The following is a 25,655-nucleotide window of genomic DNA, read 5'->3' on the forward strand; positions in this document are numbered from 1 at the left end:
ACCAATCAGTAATAAGGCTGCATCAGTCGTTCGCTCTGCACAACAAAGGGCAAACTGCCTGCGTGTCAACACAGAATTCACGGTGAAACTTTTCCACGGGCATTCTCTGGTTTGTTTGTTTTGCAGAAAAGCTGAAAAGACTTACGCAGCCCACCCAGGGACGCCAAGTTGTCGTGGAAATTAGACAACACTCGCAGACTCGTCCTCTGAAGGTAAAAAGGTTTATTACAGATGGATGGTTAATACAGGATAGAATAAAGCAGGATAGAATAATGAGAGCGCTCTCAAGCGCTTGTGCTGAACCACTACTATATATATGAAACGCAGAGCATGACACACTTCTGTGTAACGATAAGAAGCAGTTTGAGGCAGTTCAAACAGGCTTTATTTTAGGGTATTTTAGGTTCTGTTTCAGGTAATTTCCCTCACAATGGTTAAAATGTTAAAATGGGTTTAAAAAAATGCAACATCATTTAACAATACTTTTAAGTTGGCAAAATGCTGTGGTATAAGGTAAATAAAGCACTTTGGGACACTGTTAATAATAATAACTTTGTGGTGTTGACAGTAACTCCGCTTTACACCAGGCCACATCGCACCACCCTGTCTGTCGTTGATTATTTTCCTACAGCAGCATGGCCTCAAGTGTTTTATTCATCACTGTACAGTTTTAGGCTTGTTTTAGCCATTCTGTGTGAAATACTTCTCTGTAAGAAGTATTATTTTATTGTTATTACTAAATAATGTTTTAAACAAATTCTCCAACAAAAAATATTACATAATGAAGGGTGTATCTTTCTTTCGGGATAGTGGCTTTCACACAGGCCAGAGTGAAATGTAGTTTATGTTTGCGCATTCTTGGGAATATAAACTACACCTCCCATACTACTGCGATTCACAAAGAGTATTTACGCACTCGCTGTGAGTAAAGTAGAACACACAAATGGCTCTTTACGCTTTTCTACTTACGCTGAGCAGTAAACGGAAACGTCGATAGGAGGCCGACGGTTCGTCTGTCAGGCTGGAAAAGAACTGAGTCTGGGAGGTTAGCCAGGCCAAAAACAACAGTAGTTGTTTCCTATTTGTAACGTTACAACTAATTATTTTTATTTGAAGGAATTACGGCCTGACAGGATAAACCAATATGAAGCTACACAAGGTGAGAGCTTGATATTTTACCAGTTGTTCTGGTAGTAAGGAGTGTAGTATTATCTCAGATAGCGTATTAAACTACGTAGCTAGCGGTGCCGGCTAACGAAGTGTCTGGCTAGCGTTATATTGTTTTGTACACCAAGGAGACCGACATTTGCATTAACATTTACATTACTTGCTCGACTATTTTGCCATTCAAACGTATGTGGTCTAATCTGTAGTTAGGAAGATTATTAGCTGATCAGCTAACTAGCTCCGTTTCTCCTTGTTTTGATAGGACTGCCTTGCTAAGCTAATTGGCCTTGCTTAGCCTATGTGGCTGTATAACATTAGTAAGAGAGATCGGATCTGATCGTATGCTTATGTCACTTTAACTACGATGTTTACTAATCTAATCCAAGCATGTATATGTTGATGAATATATGCCGAGAAAATCTTAATCTTTGTCCCTCACACATAATGTTTGACTCAGCCAGTGAAAAGTTTAAGTATCCACTGTGTCTGTCACTTAGAGAAAGCAAACAGGATGAGCAGGTATAATCCAGGAAGTCTCAGAATAACGTAAGATATAAATGCCTCTTTATACATGGCACTTATTATTCAGCTATTCGTATGTCACTCTTTTTCGGTTTCTCTCTGCAGCTCTAGGACCTGTGCTGCCTGAGTTAAGGGAGCAGAGGTCACTCCCCCTGTCTCCCCTGGTCCCCTGTCCCCCTGGACGGATTAGACATGACCACAGGGGAGTGTTGCCACCTGCCAGGCTCGCTGTGCGACTGCACCGGCAACGCTGCCCTGTCCAAAACCGTGGAGGAGTCGGACAACCGCAGGGCACAGTACGTCACGCAGGTCACAGCTAAAGACGGACGCCTTCTCTCCACCGTCATCAAAGCCCTGGGCACACAGAGGTGAGCTGAGGGGCATGTGTCTGATCTAAAGGTGTTGTGGTTTGAAATTTTCACAGTATGCCACGCACACACACCTTGTCTAAACATATAATAGTTTCATGGTATCATGGCGTGTATCGTTCCTTTAAAAACACACATTCCAGTGGTGAAAAGGGAAGAATTTGATTATGAAATCTCTGTTCAAAAGTCTCTTTTATATAAAAACCCAAAGGGAAACAAAAGATCAAATCCCCCTAACTGTACTTATTTTTTTAGACTGATATTTTTGAGAACAAACTTTTTCCAAAAGATTTATCCAGTATTTATCACGTTGTTTTTATCAGCTGAAAGACAGTGACTGTGAGGAGCTGTTGAAAAACAGATCTAACTAGCATGCAGCAGTGCTTAAACAAAAACGTACAGTTGTCTGCTTTAATTGTGGTAAGCAATGCCATGATCTTCGTGATCTGCATTGGTTAGACATTGTGTAAGATAAAGTTATAGAAAAATAACACCACACCCTGTCGCATTTTACTAACTGATGATCTTGTGAATTACAGTGTGCAGCTACAAAGTACAGATAGTTGGTGACTTTAAAATATCCAAATGCTAGAAATTCTTATCTTTTGACATAAAGTAAGCATTTGTAATTTTGGATAAAATCCAAAGGCTGATGCTGATTGTTGTTCCCAAATAGCGTCTATTAAAACTATTTGATTCTGGGCAGCCTAGCAAGTGACAACAAATTAACTAGTTTACTGTGTATCAAACAAACATTATTTTGTATTCTCATTCCAATGTCTTAGACTAACGTCCCCGTGAAATAGCTTGAGAGCCATGATTTTGATTCTGAATGTTCTACAAAATCTCAACCGTGGGATGGTTGGAAAAGGATATATTGTGTGGAAAGTTGCACAGCCAAAAACACATCAACAAGCCATGCCTGCTTCTGAAAAGCTTTAGGACATGTATGTTATAGAGAACATTTCAGACTTATACAGACTGAGTCATCAATTATTTAAAAATATATATATATTTTCCTGGAAGAGGCAAACAACTATCTCTCCAAAAAAAAAATTTCATAGTTTTTTCTTCTTGTAGACATACTGTATATTGTATTGGTGTCCATAACATTAGGTGACCGGTACAAAAACTTTGAAGCAGCAATTTTGACTTCAGGGGCAGTCTAACATAAAACTAACAAAACACTACATTAAACTCTTACTCTCAGTGATGGTCCGATTTGCCGGATCTGCCATGAAGGGGGCAACAGTGAAGGGCTCCTTTCGCCATGTGACTGCACAGGCACTCTGGGCACGGTGCATAAGAGCTGCCTGGAGAAGTGGTTGTCCTCCTCCAACACCAGCTACTGCGAGCTATGTCACACAGAGTTCACCATCGAGCGCAGGCCGAGGCCCCTCACAGAGGTAACATGACATCTGTCCAGCTGTTCGTTCGTCGGTGGGTGTGGTGTGGTTATGTGGGTGTGGATGAGATTGAGTACCTGGTGTTTAGTGTTTTGTTATGTTTGACTTTGTAGCCAACTTGCAGTTAACGTGTAAAATTCCATTTACATCTCAATTCCATTTACCCATCTCAATGTGTAACTGCTGCAAACAAGTAAGGGATTCAGTATTGAACACCATGGCACTAAACATGCGATTTGGATGGCAAATATGTGTTTATTTTTAAGATGCATTGTTAAGATTGGAACAGTTAAAGTGCACCTATTATGGTTTTTCAAATATTACCTTTCATGTAGTGTGTTATAGTGCTGTTTGTGAATGTAAAAAGTCTGCAAAGTTTCAAAAATCAAAGCGTAAGACAAACTGAGTTATTGACTCCCAAAAGAAGGAACCGATTCGGAAAAGCTGAAACGAGTCGTTAGTGATTCCAGACTTACCTCCTGTACAAACCTACGTAGGTTTGTAACAAAAAGCCCTGCCTCTGGTCTTCATTGGCTGCTCACCGACAGCAGTAGACCAATCACAATAGACCGGGACATCTGACCTATCAGAGCAGAGTGTCCTCTCTGAAAGGAGGAGTTTAGAGTGAATCCTTTAGAACGGATCATTGAACGAGTTGTTTGTGACACTGGGGGTAAAAGTTAATGCTGCAGTTTAAATTATGAACAGATTAAAGTGTTTTTTGACTTTGGATGCATGTAAATCTATAGTATGAGACCTCAAACAAAATTATTCATGTTTCTAAACCATAATAGGTGTGCTTTAAAGGTATACTTTTTTTTATCTTCCAAAGAGCTGTGCAAGCTTGTTCAGGGTATTTGCCACCAGGGTGCAACAACACAAGTCTTAACTTTGGCTTAAAGAAATGTTTGGAACGTTCAGTAAGAAATGTACTGTAGCACTTGCCCAAAATGTATTTGATCAGCCAACAAATTATGGAAAACAGTCTTACTCAAAATGAATTCATTCACTCATTCATCTTCAGTAACCACGTCATCATGGTCAGGGTCATGGTGGGTCCAGAGTCTATCCAGACTTGCCCAAAATCTTTTCTTTAAATACATGCTAAAATCTTCACCTACATGTTTCCAGCAACATAATTAAGCTATGTTATCTCGGCTTTAAGCAAATGACTTTGAACACGTTGAAATCAGTGTTATTTTACAAAGTTATTATTAAAAGTTGTGAATTTAAACAGTCAAACTTGTTTTCTTGTTGATACCAGATTACACTATGCAAAACATAGTAGCTGTGTCTCATAGTGCACAGTACTGCTATTATGCTGTACCTAATGTACCTCAGTGCATAACATGTGTAGTATGCAAAGATACAGCTAGTCCTTTTGTCCAAGGTGGCTGTGCCATGAAGTTCCAGCATTACATTGCTCGAAATGGTGCCCTACCCACTGAGCACTGTATAGAACAAAATTGGTGATTTTGCATATTGAACATTATAGTTCAATCGCTATCTGCATAAAAGACAATAAAGTTTTTGAGCCAACTGTAAACCAAAATACATATGACTAGAAATGACAGACAGGACACTGACAACTTCTAAACTACTCTTAACTCCAATGAACAACAAAAGAAACAAAGGTCAGACAACAATGGCATTAATGGCATTAATGGTAAAGAGGGAAAATGGTGTACTTCTGATTTTTCAACAGATCATTCCATAAATCATCTGTGAACCTTTGTCTGAAAACAGGGAACCCATAGTGTTGCACACTTGTTTTTCCTGACTCAGATCATTAACCTAAGCCATGTTTTCTCCAAAATTACCCAGGAACTTTTTTCAAGGGACCATTTGGTTCCTCCAGACCTTTTGTTGTCTATGTTTCCATCTCGCTCTAAAGTACTGTGAAGATTAGGTAAGTTAGTCCGGTGATGTATGACTGCGCACGACAAGCCCATGGCGAGGATATGAAGCCTCGAAGTATGCTACAATCAAACTGATTATTGACACAAAGTAAGCTGATTTTAATGATGTAATAATGTAAAATGTTTGCTCGGCTCATAAAAACATGTAGCAGGCTCTGATTGGAGCACAAACCTTTGAACAGTAACAAAAGCCCATAGCAAAGATACAAAGTTTCAGGCAATCAAACTGGTGGTCTAGTGGTTAGGATTCGGCACTCTCACCACCGTGGCCACCAAGTTTCAATTCCCGTTCAGGGGATAACCTCCTTTGTTAAATCTTTGGATAAAGGTTGATGTTTAAAAAATCAGACAGTCTATTTTCTGAAATCTGATAATGACACTGCAGCAACAACAAGCATGGAGGACATTCGAGTTGTGCTCCTGTTAATGGTGATGTATTGTTTTGCTAAAGAGGTAAATGAGAAAACGCTGCAGAAGAGACGAACAGTGGTAGTAAAGCGAATTCAGTGCTCGTAATGTTAGACTTAAATTAAGTAAACAGATTTTATTAGCTATTGCAGAGATGACTGAGACGAACATGCATGCACAAGCTTCTCTCTGCACTGGTTTCCTGTGTGAACAATGCCCAGCTTGATCTTTTTAAGTATACTTTTTCATTGCGAGTTGCCGTTTCCAGTTCCTGCTGTATTTCGTCCTCAGCATACATAAATACTTAATAAGGCCTAAACCTCGTCGTCAGTCAATCTGTCATATTTTTAAAAAAAAAACGTTGTCATGTTCAGTGTCCAAGTCCCACCCCCCAAAGTTCCTGAAAAAGTACCACCTCCTGAGTATGGATGTTCCGAGCGGGAAATATTTTACCTCAAACTTAATTTAGACCCTGGTCCCTGCAGTGGAAAAACACAGAGTACCTCCAAAAGTCCGTAGTTCCTGGGGAAAGTTCCTGCAGTGGAAACGCGGCTCTAGATTGTATTTACTTCGGTTCATCGGTTTTGATAGAGCAGGAGAAATGGTACAAAGTGCAGAACCACTGACCTAAACAATCTGTGCTTAATCCACCTTTAAATTACTTTTCCTTTATTCATTTACAGTGGCTTAGGGACCCCGGGCCGAGAAATGAGAAGCGCACGCTATTCTGCGACATGGTGTGCTTCCTGTTCATTACGCCTCTGGCAGCCATATCGGGCTGGCTGTGCCTGCGAGGGGCTCAAGACCACCTGCACTTCAACAGTCGCCTGGAGGCAGTGGGCCTCATCGCTCTTACCATCGCTCTCTTCACCATCTACGTCCTCTGGACTCTGGTAACATCAGCCCCTCTGTCTCACACACATACACACACATACACACACACACACACACACATACACACACACAGGCCCCACTGACTGAGGGCGAGAAAGGGTGTGTCTCAATCAGCTCCCTAGTTCAGCAGTCAGGGCACTGATCAGGGAGTCAGCCATTTAAAGGGCTGTCTCAATCGCAAAATCCTTCCAGTGCACTGGAATGTTTGCTCCCTAAAAAACAATGGAGTATCGATGCTCGCTATGTTCCCTTACTGGAAATGACATCATTTTTTCTGAAGCCTCTCAGCTCGAAAAAGATGGGGGACAAACTCTCATCCAACTTCTGGCTACAAACGTAAGTAGGTTGTTGTTGTTGTTGTTATTGTTGTTTCTCTCAAATGATTACTTACATTAGTGATTTTTAACTTTATTTGATGTTTGATTGTAATGACTTTTAAGTGATAAATGATTACCAAACCAAAAAAATCCACTAGCTTGCCTATGATTCTGCTTGACATATTATGACAGAAATGCGTGTGAATAAGCGAACACATTTATATGACATATAAAACCTAAATATTTGTAAAAATTTAAATTTTTAATAAAATAGTCATGTCTCCGGAGATTCAGTTATCAGTGTGCAGTGAGCCAGGGTCCTTACCAGTGCCTGAACTCATGTACACAATATACAGATTTACTACCTACTGAACTCAGGAGCTCTTTGAGACGCACCCATACCAAGAGAAACACATCATGTTAAATAAGCATTTATAAATGAGAGACCGGTGTGTCAGCTGACATTAGATACATTACAGAAATGAATAGTAAAGCTTTAAAAGAGTTGTGGAGGTGCTTTTTATTTCCGATTTGAAGAATGCAGATAGAGCAAAGCGAAAAATGTGTAAAATGTTCAAACGATTCTCAGTGCAAAAGAGTATGAGAAGTGACAGAACACAACAGTGCCTGGAGTACAGGAAGGAGGTGAGCGCTCTAATGGCTAAGAGATGGAAACAGATTGTGTAGGTTTTTGTTTGTGGCTGATTCGGAGTCTTTATACCACAGCGGTCAGCAGATGTTGATTCATTTTCAATAACAGCAGCTCTGACAGTAGTTTGTGGTAGCTGTAAGGTTTATATAAATGTGCTCGTTGTATTGTTCTCATTTATATAGTAACAGCAACTTATATGATGAACCCTCTACATAATTTAACCATAATAATAAACGGATTTTAAAGTATTTTTAAGTATTTATATTTAAAAAGAAAAAGGTTGAGATGGTGAAGTCTTCTGTAGGGAGACCTTTATTTACCATTTAATGTAAGGAACCTCCAGTGTCGGTGCTTTGTAAAAGTCAGTAAACTTTCCACCATGGGGAAGTCTTTAGAAGAGAGCAATTTGTGTTTTCCAGTTTCTCACTAAAATGAAAAGCTTATTAACTTTGAGAGAGTGAAAGAGAGGTTGGTGACATCAAATTGTGTAATGTAAGTTAAAACAGTGATGGTAAGTGTAACTATAAACTGATAGAAAGTATGGTCTTTTTTTTTTCTTTTTTTTTTCTTCTTCTTTTTTTTCAGGGTGGTAACAGGTCAGGCCACATCGCTCCAACACATCGACCCAAGTATTTAATTCTCTACAGTGGAAATTTGGTAGTGGGAAGGGGTTGAAATATAACGTGTGCTAGATGAAGATCGGTCATGAGTGATTTTTCCTGATGCATTTGGTGTACAGGAAGTGAACAGATGGCACACCCAATTATTTTTGTCTTTTTGTGAGCCGGCCTTGCTGCCGTAACCGAACAGTGATGGTATCAGAAGATTTTACACTTTACTTCTTGAGCTGGCTAAGGAAATAGATGATCTTGTGTCAGGTGATGTGACATGTGTTCATATCCCATTTAAGTGAGATCTTGTGTTTACTTAAATCTATAAGTAGTTTCGGATAGTTGAGATTAGGTGAATTTGGAGGTTTTGAGGATGAGGTCATCATTCTCACACCATGTTACAGTGCAGACCACATGATCTTAGTGTGGTGACTCATAATTTCCTGAAACTAGTTCAGTAATGGTGCTTTCTTTGGTGTATTTGATGTTCACTTGTGAGACTGTTTGTGAATATAGAGAACAGGGGGAAGGGAGTAGGAACACAACACTGAGGAGTTCCTGTGCTGAGAGACAGGACTTAGATTTTCAATATAAACAATACAGTGTTTCTTTTTTGTTGTTGTTTTGTTAGCAAGACAATGTCCAGTAGCATGATGCTGTTTTATCTTCATGTGCTGGAGTCTGAAGAACATTTTCACAGGATTTACTGCGTTAAATGCCGAGCTGAAGTCTATGAAGAGTATGTGGGTGTAGGTGTTCTGAGACTCCAGATGTTCCAGGATGTGAACGAGTGCCAGACTGACATCAGCCAATCTTTTATCAAGCAGTGGGCTTGAAGTTGTTAAGATTTTGCAACTGGGTTGATGGAGCTAGGAGACTATGCACAGTCTCAACGAGGTGTTAAAGCTGTTTGTAAAGGCAGCGGCTAGCACAGCACTGTGATTAAAATGTGCCAGGAGAGGTGATTTGGATCAGGTGTCTTTCTTGTGTTTAACCCGTTAAAATTGGTGTGCACTTTCTAAAATGATTGATAGTGGATTAGCAAGTGAGGGACGAGAGTCACATTGTTATTTTAAAAATGTGCAAAACCTGGTTGAGATGATCTGGTAGGTTGGTGTCATCTAAATAAACACAATTCTGGTAGACTTTTCCTTAATGATTTGGTGTTGTGAGCATGGATGGATTTTCTGAGCTGTATAGATAGCTTAATCCAGATTAGCTGTATAGTTGGCCATGACTTTTCTTATTGCAGATGATGATATTTAGAAGATTTCCTATTTACCAATTATTACTAATGTCCACTAGTAGAGCAGTAACACCAGCAGAGGTGGTTTTGTTGTTTGGACCAGCTGTGTCCTCAATCTGCAAACATGGGAGCTCATCGTCAGCACCGGTAATCTTTCTGTTTGTAGCAGCAGCTTGTTCAGGTGTTCAGCTCCAAATCCTCTAGAGAGTAGTTCTCTTGTGTAGTTAAGTTAGGTCATACTTTATTAAAGAAACCCATTTATGACCAATCAGTAATAGCATAAAAAGCAAAACAGAGACAGACTTGGCAGCTGTCATCTTGTTAGCTACATTAGCTTTTCATAGTGCAAAACTAAAGAAGCAGACTTACAGGTTTTGTCTGATTGACTACGTTTGATATTATTACCACATTTGTTCCTTTATTTTGGCTGAAATACCTTTGAGTGAATCTTCATCTTTGTCCACAGGTGTCATTCCGCTACCACTGTCAGTTGTACTCCGAGTGGAGACGAACCAATCAGAAAGTGCGCCTGCTCATTCCTGATGCCAAGGGTGCCCAATCTACCCAGCATTCCTTGCTCTCCACAAAGCTGCTGAAAAAGACGTCAGACGAGACCATTGTATGAGAGCTGCGGTGTTTTTGGGAGGGTGGGGGACACGACACAGTGTTGGTATTAAACGTGCTAAAGGTTCTTGATGTGTCATGTCATCAATTAGAGCCGCAGCACTTTTGAATGCATTCTTTTTCTATTTAATCCTTTTTATCGAAGTATATGAGCACTTCTTTTATTTTCTTTCCTCAACTATATCTCTTTTTTTTGTTGTGTGTATTTTTTTTTTTTTTTTTTTTTTTTAAGTTTCTGTGTGTTGTTTGTGGTTTAGAAATGATTTAATTTATTTGTCTACACAGCAATCATTGGAGGCCCCATACCACACAGCGTACTGTATGTTTAAAACATTAGGGACTCTATGAGCAGAGGTAGTTGGGTTAGGGGACACATCCAGGAAAGCAGCTGTTGAAGCTTCAAATGAAACACATATCTAGATTTTTTTTTAATTTTTTTTTTTATAAAGTTTCTTTCAAAATTATTTACGTCTTGATTGGACAGAAAATTGGCCATTGCCAATTTTTGAGTACTTTAGCCCATGTGACAGTTGGTATATATTATAGAAGCTCAAACTTTTGCAGCTTCCTGTATGTTAGCCCATGTGGTGATTTTAAAGTGTTATAGGATGACAGGGCCTTCTCGTGAGGCCTGCTAACAGAATAGGCTATAACTGAGTGAGCTGCAAGCACCCGATCTCTTATACATGGTCCTATAGAGGGGAGAACACTGAAATAGGAGTGTACAATAAATTCCTTCTTTTTATTTTTAAGGCACATTGTATGCCCTCTACTGTGCTCAGTTTTTCCTGCATGCATTAAAAAAAAAAAAACAAAAAAAAAACTCCCCCTCATGATATTAGTGACTGTTAAAGTTGCTATTTCAGATTTCGTCTGTGGGTCAGCATAGGCTACATTCAGCACCTGTTAAAAGCGAGCGTCATGCAGAAAGCGGCATACGGTGGTCCTACAGTAGTAGCACTAAAATGACACAAGTAGCCTAGATGTGTGCTGATCACACAATGTAGTTGTGTGTATGCCTCCAGGATTCATGGGAAGCATTATGTTTTTCTTGAGGTCATTATTGTGACAGACGTTACTTAATTTTAAATGTTACAGCTACACATGGCTGTGTGAAAGGGCAGAACGTGTTTGTGAGTATGTGTGTGTACACTATTTTTTTGTATCTGTATTTTTGTTTTTGTAGCAGTTTTACATTGTTGAATATGCAGTTATTTGGGGAACTTTGTCTGACAACAGGGGAACAACTGTGTAATTATCTATTTACACCACTTGAGTACAGCCAAGATTATCGCCCTGCATGTTATATGTTACAAGAATGGTGTGCAAAATGTCATCACCTTAAAGGGAAACCTGTGTCGTGATGCTAGGCCCTCCTCCTAATGGCTTTATGGACCCCTTGACCAAAGTATGGCCTTTATGCAGTTCTCGAGGGACCATCTGCTTCTGTTACCTGGCTCTGTTCACATTGGAAACATTACAAACATCTCTGTAATGTCCAAGGAAATACAATATCATCTGGACAGGCTTTGTACATTTGTAGATATACTTCATGTCTGTGGAAAGCACTCAAAGCAACAGTTACTGTCAGTTCAGGTGTGTGTGTGTGTGTCTGTGTGAGTGAATGTGTCCGTGGTTGGCAGTCGGACTGTGTGCGTGATTCTGACCTTCCATAGTGCCACATTTGAAACAAAAAGGTGCTTGGATCTGTATATAGAGTAAAAAAAAAAAAGAAGGTTAAAGATAAATCCCTCAGCGTGCTGTTCGCACAGGTCATCTTGTCGTTCTTAATGGGGTAAAAGTCACCAGAGAGATTTCTTGCAAATTATTGTTACTTTTCGTGTCTCAACACACAACACTCTAAATGAATACTCTTTAGGACAATGTTAAGTTTTGGAAAGCGTTGTGCAATAGATTAATACTAAAAGCATTCGGCATTAATTGTCTTTTTTTTAACGTGATGTTTTTGAGAAGGAAACAAATGTAAAAATATCTCTCTGCAACATTATTTAGCATACCTGTTGTGTGTCACAGGACTGAGTGGCTTTGGGTCGAGTTAACTTTTTCTCAAGTAATCATGGATGCCCAACCAAGAGAAGCCATGAAAATGGTCACAAATCAGCAGCTAAGCGCAAATTCACTACTTAACTGCTGCTCTTAGTAACACCTTCTCTCATTGGTGTGCTTCCATCTGGCATGTCTGCCTTTTTTATTTTCCTGATCATTTTCTCTTTATTTTGCAATGTGAGATCATTTGAAAAAAAAAAAAGCTTGAGTGCAATGTCAGCAAAATTACAATGCACTTCTTGCCTATAACCTTATCAGTACATGTAAGATAATTATTCTGTAGACATATGAAGGATTTCAGGACTACATTCAGACAGGAAGAGGAGGACAGTGTTGGTGGTGTTTTATTTTTTCCTTTATATATCCATGAGTTTCCTCCACTATGCAACCTGCAGAATTAAGCAGCCAAAAGGCTATTGTGTTATTCTGGTGTTAATATGGCTGACCCAATTCATTCCTTTCACTCAACAAAAAAAATGCACGCTTATTTGTTTTATTCTTTTTAGTCATGTTGCACTTTTACAAATTTATGATTGGAAATGGGTTAGCTTGGCCTTTTCCACTTGACACATTTCAGAGAGGTTAAACTCCCTCACTGATCGAGAACTGGTCCACTTTTTGTTCAACACAAAAAAAGTAATCAGTCTCTTTCTTTTCTCTAAGATAAACCTAAGCAAATTTAAAACTTGTACACAATTTGTTTTATTTTACTTGTCATCATTGTGTTTTAATGTATTCAGACTGTATGTATCATTTGCATTGTATGTCTTCTTTTATTCCTTGAGCACCATATTTTTATCACTCTACACCATTTTTGGGATACTATTATATTTATGTAGTGAAGTGGATAAAGGCTGGTGTGTCTGTATTGTCCTCACTAAAATTTGTTGGTGCTTGCAATCAGCCAAGAAAAGTGTGCAAAGCAAATTAAACATGATGCTCTGGATATCGTGTTATCTGGCATGTTATGAGTATTTACACCCTCTCCTTCCATCACAATACCTTTTGACTTAGGTCTAAACTAAAAAAAAAAAATCTAAACATTTTTGAGTTGAGTGCAAAAGTTGTCATATTTTATAGAGGTTCGTGAATTGTATAGTTAGATTTTTGTTCTCGCCCTCACCCAGAAACCACAGGGGATCTCCCAGAACAACTCTGATAAGCCAATAGGAAGTACAACTGTTCTGCCCTGATAACTTTCTGTGCATTTTTACCATCCAAAGTAACATGTGAATGAGGCTATTGTATACTTTTACTGGAAAATTTGCATAAATGTAAGTGTGCTCAACATAATGATCAATTCCTATCTCTTAACCCTTGTGTTCTGTTCACCACTTAGCATATTTACTTTGAGCAGCTGAGTCAGGAAATAATGTTTTAAACAACCACTATTGAATACATCGATAATGGATATAAAAAGTATACACACCTTTGTTGAAATGGCAGGTTTTTGTGTTTCTGTAAAGTTACAATAACCTGGTTGCATAAATGTGCACACCCTTTTATAATTGGGGGTGTGGCTGTGTTCAGAATGAGCCAATCACATTCAAGCTCATGTTCAAAAGTAATTATAATACAACTGTGATCAATGAAATTATTCTGTTTAATTCCAAATAAAGACCAGTTTTTTTCTGTAGGCTTTTCTTCTCATCATCTTGGTTTCATCTGACTGTTGAAGCCATGGTCTGCAAAGAGCTTACAAAGCATGCATGATAGCTCACTCGTTGAAAGGAAATGATCAGGAGAGGGGTATAAAAGAATTTCCAAAACATTAGATCTGCCATGGGACACAATAAAGCATCATGCTTTAAGGCTGCTTTTCTTCAGTCAGAACTATTGGTTTTATCAAGGTGGAGAGAATCATGAATAGCTACATATACCAGTCGATATTAATGCAAAACCTTCAGGTGTCTGCTAGTAAGATGAAGATGAAAATGAATTTCACCTTCCACCACAACAATGACCAAAGGTATACATTAAAATCAACAGAGGAATGGTTTAACCAAAAAAAGCTCAATATTTTTGAATGGCCTAGCCAGAGCCCAGACCTGAATCCAACTAAAAATCTGGGGGGTGACCTGAAGCAGGCTGTGCACAGGAGATGCTCTTACAATCTGACGGATCTAGACTGTTTTTGCAAGAGAGAGTGGGAAAATTTTCCCAAGTCAAGATGTGCCACGCTTACAGACTCTTACCCAAGAAGACTGAGTGGTGCAATAAAATCAAAAGGTGCTTCAACAAAGTATTAGTTCAGTGGTGTGCACACGTATGCAACCAGGTTATTTATTTTGTTTCTTATTTTTCTTCTTTTTTATTTCCCTTTATTTTTATGCCTCGAGATGATAACTTGTATGTGTAAGCAGGTATGAGTGCAAATAAGACATGGTAGTACTGTAACAGAAGGAAAATCATCTATTTGTTTAGTAAAAGTTGGTGACAGTTGATAGTTCACTACTTTTTGTAATCTATTTTATTCTTGGCCAAAACGACCCGAACATATCCTGTTAACATATATTGAAAGGGGGACTATAGCAGAAGCACCAAAAGTGAATTTGTCATTTTCCCCATTCAACAGAGAAAAATAAGCCAAGCACATAAAGTTTAATGTTGGAAGAAAAAAACAAAAACAACACATTTTTGTAGTATTGTTGTACTTAAGGAAAACAATTAAGACAGATTATTGTGACCTGAACAGAAGTTAAAAATACCTACAGTATTTCACTGGAATAAAGTTGGTTGGACGTTCGATATCCGCAGATACGTGGAAATTAATGGACCGTCTCTAAAATTACATACGACATTGTTATACACATTTCTAACTTCTATAGCATTTGAAGGGAATGACTTACAGTCATATAGCCAACTGTAACTTGTTCAAATAGGTGTCAGCTATAATGCACACCTTTTAGATTTTTGATATTTAACCAAATATGCTATTAAATCATATGTAAATTAGACATGTATTTCACTACAGAATGGGCTCATACACAAAATATACCATTATTTAAAGCTCAATAGCATTTGCAGGGAATGATGTACAGTCACACAGCCAATTGTAAAGTGTTCGACTAGGTGTCAGGTATGACGCAGTTTTTAGATATTTGATATTTAACCCTAGAATGCATGAACCCAAAAATCTTCACGAATGCATAAAGGGGGTCAAAATGAGCCATACTGGTTTTCTTAAAAAAAAAAAATAGATGTCCTATTAATTAAATTTTATATATATATATATATATATATATATATATATATATATATATATATATATATATATATATATATATATATATATATATATATATATATGGTATATTTTGTGTATGAGCCCATTTGGTAGTGAAATTCATGGCAATATTTACATATGATTTAATAGCTTATTTTGTTAAATAACAAAAATCTAAAAGGTGTGTGTCATACCTGACATCTAGATGAACACTATACAGTTGGTTATATGACTGTAAGTCATTCCCTTCAAATGCTATTGAAGTTAGAAACGTGTTTAACAATGTTGCATGTAACGTTAGAGACGGTCCCTTAATTTCCGCATATCTGCGAATATCGAACGTCCAACCAACTTTATTCCAGTCAGTATTTCAGTGTATCTCTCCAGATCGTAGGAGTCAGTTTTAAGTAGAATCGATTCCTGATTAATCTGAATAATATGAATATGTCTGAATATTTGTGGAACCATAAATATGACTGTATTTTTCACGTCTTTCTTTGTGTTGGTGATTTCTCAAAACATTTACAAAGAAACTGATTGCAGAAGTGACCGTTTAAATATTGACGATATCTGAATCGACTCAGAACTCGAATCGGCTCCTTTGATTCAGGTTAGTACTGGTTTCCCAGCATGCCCTGTCGTCCTCAAATATCCATTTCGTCACACAGCCGCCATTTCAATCGTCCTGGAACACAACGAATACACTAGCTCAGTGTAACCGTGTTGCTTAACAAATATAGCAGTAATTTTTAGCTAGTAAACGCTGCTGCTTTTCAGCTATTATTTGTTTCTGACATTAATTTGTATGTCAGTTAAAGAAGAATTGCCGAAAATGTCTGATGTTGAAACCGAGAAACCAGGCCAAGGGTAACGTTTACACCGCGAACTCTCGGAGTTGCTCTTTGTCCACTTGCTGTTGTTTTTGTAATCATGCTAACTAAGATGCACATTTATACTTAACCAGTTTTCTAATTTTACTGTCTTGTTAGCCCGTATATTATTAAACTTCAGGTTGATTAGCTAGAAGAGAGCATTAGCTAGCTGGCTAGTTTGATAACAAAGCCGAAGGCCGTGTGGGCCTACTTTGTTCTTATATGTTAGCTAGCTGTGATTTACATCCTATTCAGAACAACTAGCTGACTAATAACGCGGGTTTGTACATTGGTGATTTTAAATCTGTAGCCCACTGTTTCAAAAACAGTCCTATGGGTTGAACAATACTGCTTCTGTCTGTTTAGCAGCGTGTAGAAAGCAGTGCGTTAGCTGGCTAAGCGGTAACTAGCAGCGGAGTCGTGTTAGCTATCAGCAGTGTAACGTTAAGCTTCTCATTGTTGTATATAAACATTAACGACTGCTTGTAGTAAATGCGTGATCTTGCGTTATTAGCTTGGCTGTGCGGTAGTTCGTCTATTTGTCCTCCTTTGGCTGTTTTGCTGCGGGTTTGTTGGGCAGGCCTGAACCGCCTGGGGCAATATGGCGCACATTTCCACGCATGAAAATTCAGGTGTTTTGTGAAAAGCATGGATTTAATTACATTTTTTTTTTTTGCTGAAATACAGACTAGGGACTTTAGCATTATTTATACGCCTCAAATATTGGGCTCAGTATTCTGATATTAAATAATCTTATAGATGCACCAATGTATCGGCCGGTAAAGGCAATTTTTCCCTGTATCGGACGATAGTTTAAAAGCATCCGTTGATCAGGGCTGATTATATCGTGTCAATCAAAAGAGGGCGGGGAAACACATGGATTTCGTGCTGTGTGTAAAGAGGTCTGTTCTGTGGAATGATGACAAAACTGCAGTTCGTAATCTCTGTACTGCTAAAATTGTACACCGGAGCTGCTCAACTGAATTAAAGGGCCAGTGCACCATTGAAAGATTTAAATGAAGATGAGTTGACAAAAAAAATATACACTGCACAGAAAAATATATTTGTAGAGTAGTGTATTTCATATCCAGTTAATATATATATATATATATATATATAAAAAAAGTTGATATATATTACCAGTTCGGTGATGAAGTAGAAATGCTTTTGTTTGGGTTGAGTGAATGTGAGACTAACAGGAGGTTTTTTAAAATTCAATGTTAATATGCATTAATAACATTCAATAAGTTAAGAATTCTTACTTTAATCTTCAGAATTTGTATTAATGTTAGAGTAATGTGTTTTCTGTTTGAGACCAGTTGCTGTGAAACACCTTGTTGAAATGGAGAGAATAAAGTTTTTATTTGCATTTCTTTCAGAATTGTGGGATTAATGATTAATTTAAAGGAAGGCATAAAAGGCAGCGGTATCGGCCGATATCACTCTGAATAATCGATTATCGATATCAGCTGAGAAATTTATTATCGGTGCATCTCTATATTATAGTCTTGCCATTTATTGGAACAATACAGCTTTTTTTTGTTGGAATAATTAGGTTCAGGTTAAAAAATAATTTCTGCCATCATGGCTGTGCGTCCCACTTTGAGAAACACAGCTTATGTAATGTTTTACTTGTTTAGCAGATACTAAGCAAGTACTCAAAAGTAAAGCTTTATCCTAGATACTGCCTGAAGAGGAAGGTCTGGAGATGTTTGTGGAAGAATAGAACACTTGAGTTCTCTTATGCGATCAAACCAGTTTTCCACGATATAGCTCGGCTTGCTTTACTTTTCGGAGCTTGCTTGTGTGCCATCTTCCACTCGCCTTCACGTAGGAATTATGTTGTTATTGAAACCCTGTACAAATACGCGGTCAGGCCGTATTCCAAACGTCTTTCCTGTTCACTGAACACTGACCTATTAATGATGTAAAATAACTGTGTTCTACAACCTTCATAGTGCTCTATATGATTAAGATCGATTCAGCCGAGACAGGAGTGACTTTGATAAATGCCTGTTTGGAAATCGTTAACAAGCGAGATGTGGAAATCTAAGATAGAAACCTTTGTTGTAATTTTTTATGTAATTGGATCAATTGTGCATAATTCTCAATTAATAGAATATTACCATACGCAAAGTATGCATTAAATGATGCATTTATTTAGGCACAATACAGAACTGCTAGTTAAGAAGAATTCCCTTCTCCCTCAGTGCGTGGCTCACGTTTCGTCTCGGCTCGCTTGGAACCTCGACTGAGGTGGTACTAAAAAAGGACCAACTACTATCCCCCTTAATGTCCTTTCATTTTGGAAAGACAGCCAATTTTAGGATGTTTTGTAAATGCAGCTTGGAAGCTCTGAGAAGTGGATGGCCTATTTGGTGCTTTTTTTTGGTCTCTTGTAGAAATGCAATGAATGGAAAGCCCATCCATGACTCCCGGAAGGAGAGATCGTCCAAACGAGGAGGCGGTAGATACGAGCCTTACTCCAACCCATCCAAGAGATACCGGGTTTTTGTGAGCAACATTCCCTATGATGTCAAATGGCAGGCGCTGAAGGACCTCATGAAAGAAAAAGGTAAGACTCGTATTTGATAGAGGTTTTGTTGTTTGGAGGATTTGGTCCCACTTGGGACATCAGTGGGTTATTAAGTGTCTTTAGAATAGTGTGTATTGTAGGGTGACTAGCAAAACCCTGTCAGGTTGGTGCCGTTTGAAGGCTGCTGTGTAGCAGTTAATATAATGCATTTGTGGTTGCAGTTGTGCATTGGCTTAAAATCCATTCTGTATATGGATGCAGTAATGTGCTCCTTTAAGACTGGAAATAATGGCACTCTTAAGTGATGTACAATGCCTGGAGGGTTTTCTCTGAGCTCTTTGAAGTTTCTCATTTTGTATTCGGGTTCATGTTTTAGAGGTGCTCATCGTACGCATTTATTTTTCATGCCCTAAAACCTATACTATAGCCAGCAAAGGGCCAGGCTGAAGTATTTCCTTTTAGTGCCAGTCATGAAATATTATGGAACATCCAACTATCATGTCTTGATGAATTTCTCGCTCTCCTATTAAGTTGTTGTACCACACTTTTACCAAGTTTAAATTTTCTGATTAAAATCCTCAGAGCAAGATCTGAGGCCGACCTAAAGAGCATAGGCCCATAGAGCTAAGATTTTGTAGGTACTTATTTATTTCAAGGGAGCCCCCATGGCTTATGGTGTGCAAGCATGAGGAATATGTTTCGTGTCATTTGGAAATTGTTGCTTGTAGAATTAAATTGCATTCTCTCTTTTTAGGTATGCCAGAGTGAATGTTGTCACAGCAGATCTTCACATTGTACCTTTGCCTGGGAGTGTCAGTTTTGTTGGGGTACAGGTCTACAGAGCAAAGCAGCTTCTTAAGCTCGTCTTTTCACATCTGAGAAACGGGCAGACCATTGACTGCATGGTTGATCTTGTTGGCATTACCATGTTTCGTTAAAAAATGGAAATCTTATGTGGCTGCCTTTTAGGTGTTAACAGTCCTTGAAGATTAACAGTGAGTTCAAAGGCCTCTACTGGCATTACTGTGATTTCCTTCTAGAGGAGCCGCTTTGGTCTCAATTTTGAGTTCTACTTTAGGTAATCATAGATGGTGCCATTGTGGTTGGGTATGCAGTTGATACGATATTGAGAACTGGCTTGTTTGTCAAGACTAAACATGCTCGGTATAAATGTGTTGACTGGTTGTACAGGTAGCTCACTAATTGTGATCACACTAACTTTCAAAACTTAGTTAGTGGTCTAGTGGGGGAAAAAACACCCAAAAGGCAATGCATTAAAAATTCATAAGGATGGCTCGAGAGGTCGTAAATCTTCCGGTCATTTATGGTGTTGAGGTTTCTAGCAAGGACAGCTTAAGAAGTATTTTTAAGACGACAGCTTGCTTCATGTAGACCTGTACCAGAATTGTTGTGCTGGGGAGAGGCTCTGGACTAGCAAGCCGAGCTCACTGTCACTGCCTGGTTGTGTGTCTGCTCTAAACTCCCATTGTTTTCTCGGCTTCTCTCCCTTGGTGTGTGTCTTCTGGAATCTGATTTGTAGTGGGTGAGGTAACGTACGTGGAACACTTAATGGACGCGGAAGGCAAATCAAGGGTAAGTGCAAGAGACGAACCTCCATTTGTCCGCTTGAGTTTTCTTACATCATCTCCTTTCAATGTGGGGCATTCAGACATAGATTTGAGAGTTGAAAATGTCACCGTGGATGAATTTTGGCTGAATGTGGATGCTGTGGTTCAGAGTGGAGCCACAGGGGGTGGTTTCTCAGCTCCATGGTAATTCTGGCTTGTGTGCGTTCAGGCCCACTGTGGGCAGCATTCAGAACTTTTTATTTCTTTATTTTTAGTCTCACTGAACTGAAAGTAGTGCGTGGTGTTCAATAGATAATGATGGTTAGTATGGCTTCAGTGAGTCTTAACAGCGAAATAATAGCTGCTCACTTCAAGTGGAGTTTAGGGAAGGAACATTTTTGTTCTGGTTGTCATTAAGTGGAATGAAAGCAAGTTCTGTAACTTTTAAATTGTAAAAACACCACAAAGAACGATGTAAAATGAATTATAGCATTGAAGCATTTTTTGTTGGGTTTTTGTATGCAAGCAAGAATGTATTGATGTACTGCATTTTCATCACTGTTGTCTAATTGTTGCCTTTTGTCTGTTTTGTGTTCCTCTTGCCATGCTGATCTCCGCATGATCCAAAGGGTTGCGCGTACGTATTTTATTTATTTTAATTAACATTTACTTGGTTCTCTGCATAATTATTTTGCTAGTCTAATCATGCTCTTTGACCTGGCAGGGTGGTTGAGTTTAGAACTGAAGAACTGATGAAGAAGGCTGTGGATAAAGTCAATAAACACAACATGAATGGCCGTCCTTTGAAAGTGAAAGAGGTCATTTTGGGAGTTATTTTCATGGACACAACCTTTACTGTAGAAATTAATTTATAATGCTCCTTTGTTGATGGCTAATGGTTGCTACTGTTGCTGGTTGCAGGACCCGGATGGAGTGATTGCCCAGCGTGAAGCCCACAGGTCTCAAGGTGGGGGTGGAGGACCTCCTGGTGGTATGGGGGGAGGTATGGGGGGAGGTATGGGTATGGGACCTGGACCTGGTGCTCCCCCAATGGTCAACATCCCGCCGAGTCTCTTGAACAATCCAAATATTCCTAATGAGATCATCCATGGCCTTCAAGCTGGCAAGATAGGAAGCACAGTTTTTGTGGCAAATGTAAGTTGTATATATGCTATCAAAGGCAGGCCCACTTCAGATCAAAAATATTTTATTTAACGCCAGAGCTCATGCTGACCGCAATAATCAAAAAGATGTGTAGTGTTTACTAAATGGAGAGTTTCCTTTGCAGCTTGATTATAAGGTGGGCTGGAAGAAGCTGAAGGAGGTGTTCAGCATGGCTGGGGTGGTCATCCGCACCGACATCCTAGAGGACAAAGATGGCAAGAGCAGGGGCATGGGAACGGTCACCTTTGAAATGCCTATTGAAGCTGTGCAAGCAGTCTGTATCCTTTTAAATTGTAAAAGCTCTTTAAAGCAGGATTTGTATTACTTTATGACCATGTTGAAACTCTTTTCTGAATGCCTGTTTTCCTTAACTTGCATTAGCCATGTTCAATGGCCAGCTCCTGTTCAATCGAACCATGCATGTTAAGCTGGTTAGTGATCACTTATATTGAGAGTTCTTTGAGTTTTGAATCCATTACAGATATGCTAAAATAATTTGTCATGCCATTCCAGGACGAGAAGTCTATGCCCAAGGGTGACTTTGCTCCCCCTGAGAGACCACCTGCACTACCCCGTGAGTAATAATTAATCCCTCTTCTGTGACATAAAACATGACTGCTTTATACTCACAGGAAATTTTAAATAATACAAATTATGCATAGAATAATTTATTGAACTCTTATTAGAGGGTTGTCCTATAAATCCTGTGCAAATTGGGGAACAACGCAGCCCCGCCCCACCCAAATAAGTATCTAGCTAAGTGCTAGTAAACATTTTACTGCTTGCTTGCACATGAATGGGAATGTCTGTATCTACTATTCACCATCTTTTAATTTGCGCCACAAAGATGGGTTCAGACCAGTAGTGTTTTTGCAATGTCTCTGATTGCTGTCAATATGTCGTGCTTCCCAAATGTAGTTTTCATATGACCATTGAAATGTACAGAATTTTGTCCTATGCAAATAAATTTATATAATAAATCTTCTCTGGTGATATGCAGGTGGTCTGAGTGGTATTGGTCTGGGATTGGGGCCTGGTGGACAACCCATTGATGCTACACAGCTGAACCGTGGTGGAGGGATGAACAACATGGGGCCTGGAGGTGACGAAACCTTGCTTTAGTTTATTTTTCTTTGCTTGTTTGGCATGTTTCCATACTTTCTCACTGACGCCTCACTCTTCATTAATTCATTTCTCTGTAGGAATGGATGGGATGGGATTTGGTGGCATGGGTAGAATGGGAGGTATGTTCACTCAGGACATCAGCCATACATCATTCCATAGACATTCATTCAATCGAGTTGAAAACAACCGACATTAATGTGCAGTACTTTTGCAGAATAGGTTACTTCAGTACTGATGGAGAGCTTAATGTTACACAACACTTGTATGTGCTTTAAATAAACGTTGCTGGGTGAACAATGAATAAGATGAGTTTTAAGATGCTCTCATGTAGTTTAAGGCAAATACACAGCCATGGCGTTTTATTCAGGATTTAAATGTGAACTTGAGCCGTAGACACAAGCTTTTCTATTCTAAATCTGTTTGTACTCTGAACAGATTTATGAAGAACGTGTTGACCAAGTTATTTACTGAGCAGTTGTGACTAAAAAAACGCATGCCCTGTTAGTTCACATTCATTCACGAGTCTTTAGTAGCTGCATGTTTTCTCTTTAGCTGTTTAGTGCTTGTTTCTCCAGTTGTTGTATAGAAAATTCCAATAATTTCCTTGTTCTTAAGGAATGGATAATTTTGGAGGTGGGATGAACAACATGGATCGTTTTGGGCCATCTGGGATGGGGAGGATGAATGGTGAGTTGCAGAATTGTGTAGTAAAAGTTGTTAAATAACTTCATACCTCTCCCACTAACTGAACTATCCTTTTGCAGACATGGATCGTGGCATTGGGGCTGCCTTTGACAGAGAATTTGGTGGCCGCAACGAGATGGGCATGTCCCGCAATAATTTTGGAGACTCTTTTGACCGAGGAATGGGTCCGTTAACAATGACTTTTAAAATTTACCTTCAAATTTTCTGAAGTACACACTGTATGAATGTTCCCGCTGTTTCATAGGTAACTCCATGGGAATGGATCGCATGAGTTCTGGCATGGACCGGCTTGGTGCCAACATGGATCGCATGGGCAGCCTGGACAGAATGGGGATGGATCGCATGGACCGTGTGTCTGACCTGGACAGGATGGGTTCTGGCTTTGATCGTATGGGTTCAGGCATGGATCGACTGGGACCCAGCATGGACCGACTGGGATCTGGCCTGGACCGTATGGGCTCTGGTATGGACCGCCTGGGTCCTTCCAGTTTTGACCGTCTAGGCCCATCCAGCCTGGAGCGCATGAGTGCAGGCATGGATTTTGCCTCACCAATGGGCATGGACCGAATGAATGCTGCTCTCGAACGCATGGGGTCCAACTATGAGCGTGTGGCTTCGGGTGGGTTGGATCGCTTCCCAGCACCAGGAATGGACCGCATGGGTTCCAGCATTGATCGCATGGACCGCATGGGCTCAGCTGGTGCGGGAGGGCAGTTTGATCGAGGTGCAGATATGGATCGTGGTAACTTTGGCAGCTTCGGTTCAGCAGGACAAGGAGGGCCAGGAGCTGGAGCCAATGCCAGAAAGGGTTGCCAGATCTTTGTCAGAAATGTAGGATTACATTTTAAGAACCAGCACTAAAACTAATTCTATACATTTATGAAAAATACAAGCAGACCTCTCACTCTGAAATGTGTTTTATGTTCTCTGCAGCTGCCATTTGATTTTACCTGGAAGATGCTGAAGGATGCCTTCAATTCATGTGGTGAGACATCATCTTAAAGTATTTACAAATGTTCAGGAGAGAATGTTGTCAATTGACCTGAGCTGCTTAGAATTAGCTAAAACCTTCCTCAGACTGCGTTCACATAAAATTAAGATACACTTTTAAAATGTGCTTTTTAAGCTGGTCTTTAAACAGGATTTATTCTTAAAGCCCCACCAATACAGTTAACCTGATCCCCAGTGACTTCCTGTTCATGGCATATAATCACTACCAGTGTTGTGTAACATGTTACAAGGTAACATTTTTCTTTTCCCTGTAAAAAGTAATGTAAGGGATTATTTTACAATTTTAAATGAAATTCAATCTTAAACTGATTGAAGAGCATATAGTAGAAGAGATGCTAACACTGTGCTCAGTAGAATCGCTGTCTTTTTAGACATGTACTGAACGTGATACCTGTGTATAACAATTTAATGTATTAAGTAATTCATTTGTTTGTTTGTTTTTTGCCCTTTTGATGGAGTCATTACTAAAGTAATCTGATTAAAAAAGTAACTAGTAATTGCTAATTACTTTTTTGTTAGTAATTAACCCATCTCTGAGCACTGTGTAGGTTATAACCTATTGGCATATTTGCTATAAGGCATATACCCAGTGCCTTAACTGACATGTGACCAGTGTGCATTAATCCCTTTTTTTTTTTTTTTTTTTTTTCTTTTTCTTTCCCCCAGTCTCTCTTCACTACTAGGAACAATTTATTTAGCAATAAAGTTCAGGAAACAACTAAAGTATAGTTTCTTAAACATTCAAATGTGGACTATTTATTTATTTATTTATTTGTTTGTTTGTTTGTTTGTTTGTTTGCCATTAAAGTAGTATTTTAACAGGGACGATATTAATGGTTTTCTATATCTACACTAGGTATTGTGCAGTATGCTGATATCAAGATGGAGAATGGCAAGTCCAAGGGTTGTGGTGTGGTTCGCTTTGACAGTCCTGAAACAGCGGAGCGTGCCTGCCGCACCATGAACGGCTATCGACTGAATGGCAGAGAGATTGATGTGAGGATCGACAGAAACGCGTAATCCACCAGTGATCCTTTCCCTGTCCACTTTGTCCACCTCTATACAGAGCTTTCCATGTTTTTGTTCATCACATTTCTACTAGTGTGAAACTGGTGCCGTTTTAGTTTTTGCTTGCTTAAGTTTTTAGAGAACAAATTTTTATTTTTCTTACCCTCCCCACTTTTTATCCTTATGCTACTCTGAAATGACCTTTTGTTGAAGGTATGACAATAAATGTCAAACGTTGA

The 25,655-nt window shown here is 39.1% G+C and overlaps 2 protein-coding genes across 4 annotated transcripts; both read left to right on the forward strand.

Moving 5' to 3' along the window:
- Nucleotides 1-28: 28 nt before the first annotated feature.
- On the forward strand, nt 29-13,837 carry marchf2 (membrane-associated ring finger (C3HC4) 2). 2 transcript variants are annotated; one of them, XM_017478585.3, is made up of 5 exons: nt 29-212; nt 1,795-2,057; nt 3,268-3,463; nt 6,474-6,683; nt 9,977-13,837. In XM_017478585.3, the coding sequence occupies exons 2-5, from the start codon at nt 1,882-1,884 to the stop codon at nt 10,133-10,135; spliced, it is 741 nt and encodes a 246-aa protein (XP_017334074.1). In that variant the 5' UTR covers nt 29-212; nt 1,795-1,881; the 3' UTR covers nt 10,136-13,837. The 2 variants fall into 2 exon arrangements, with proteins under 2 accessions (XP_017334074.1, XP_017334073.1); XM_017478584.3 differs by lacking the exon at nt 29-212 and adding an exon at nt 990-1,159.
- A 2,243-nt stretch (nt 13,838-16,080) lies between these two features.
- hnrnpm (heterogeneous nuclear ribonucleoprotein M) lies at nt 16,081-25,655 on the forward strand. 2 transcript variants are annotated; one of them, XM_017478332.3, is made up of 16 exons: nt 16,081-16,294; nt 18,702-18,874; nt 20,376-20,428; nt 21,033-21,040; nt 21,128-21,221; nt 21,325-21,558; nt 21,692-21,845; nt 21,949-21,998; nt 22,081-22,141; nt 22,568-22,669; nt 22,770-22,811; nt 23,308-23,379; nt 23,457-23,561; nt 23,642-24,228; nt 24,331-24,382; nt 25,265-25,655. In XM_017478332.3, exons 1-16 carry the CDS (start codon nt 16,233-16,235, stop codon nt 25,426-25,428), a joined length of 2,013 nt encoding a protein of 670 aa, XP_017333821.1. In that variant the 5' UTR covers nt 16,081-16,232; the 3' UTR covers nt 25,429-25,655. The 2 variants fall into 2 exon arrangements, with proteins under 2 accessions (XP_017333821.1, XP_053539185.1); XM_053683210.1 differs by lacking the exon at nt 22,770-22,811 and having other exon boundaries at nt 16,083-16,294; nt 20,376-21,040.

This window comes from Ictalurus punctatus, chromosome 10 (genome assembly GCF_001660625.3).
Source record: "Ictalurus punctatus breed USDA103 chromosome 10, Coco_2.0, whole genome shotgun sequence".
In the NCBI taxonomy this organism is placed as follows: domain Eukaryota; kingdom Metazoa; phylum Chordata; class Actinopteri; order Siluriformes; family Ictaluridae; genus Ictalurus; species Ictalurus punctatus.

Coding starts and splice junctions, on each gene's coding strand:
- marchf2 (XM_017478585.3), top strand. CDS start 1,882: ATGACCACAGGGGAGTGTTGCCACCTGCCAGGCTCGCTGTGCGACTGC. Junction 2,058..3,267: donor AAAGCCCTGGGCACACAGAG/GTGAGCTGAGGG, acceptor TCTTACTCTCAG/TGATGGTCCGATTTGCCGGA. Junction 6,684..9,976: donor TCTACGTCCTCTGGACTCTG/GTAACATCAGCC, acceptor CTTTGTCCACAG/GTGTCATTCCGCTACCACTG.
- hnrnpm (XM_017478332.3), top strand. CDS start 16,233: ATGTCAGTTAAAGAAGAATTGCCGAAAATGTCTGATGTTGAAACCGAG. Junction 18,875..20,375: donor GGACCTCATGAAAGAAAAAG/GTAAGACTCGTA, acceptor TCTGATTTGTAG/TGGGTGAGGTAACGTACGTG. Junction 23,380..23,456: donor TGGGATGGGGAGGATGAATG/GTGAGTTGCAGA, acceptor ATCCTTTTGCAG/ACATGGATCGTGGCATTGGG.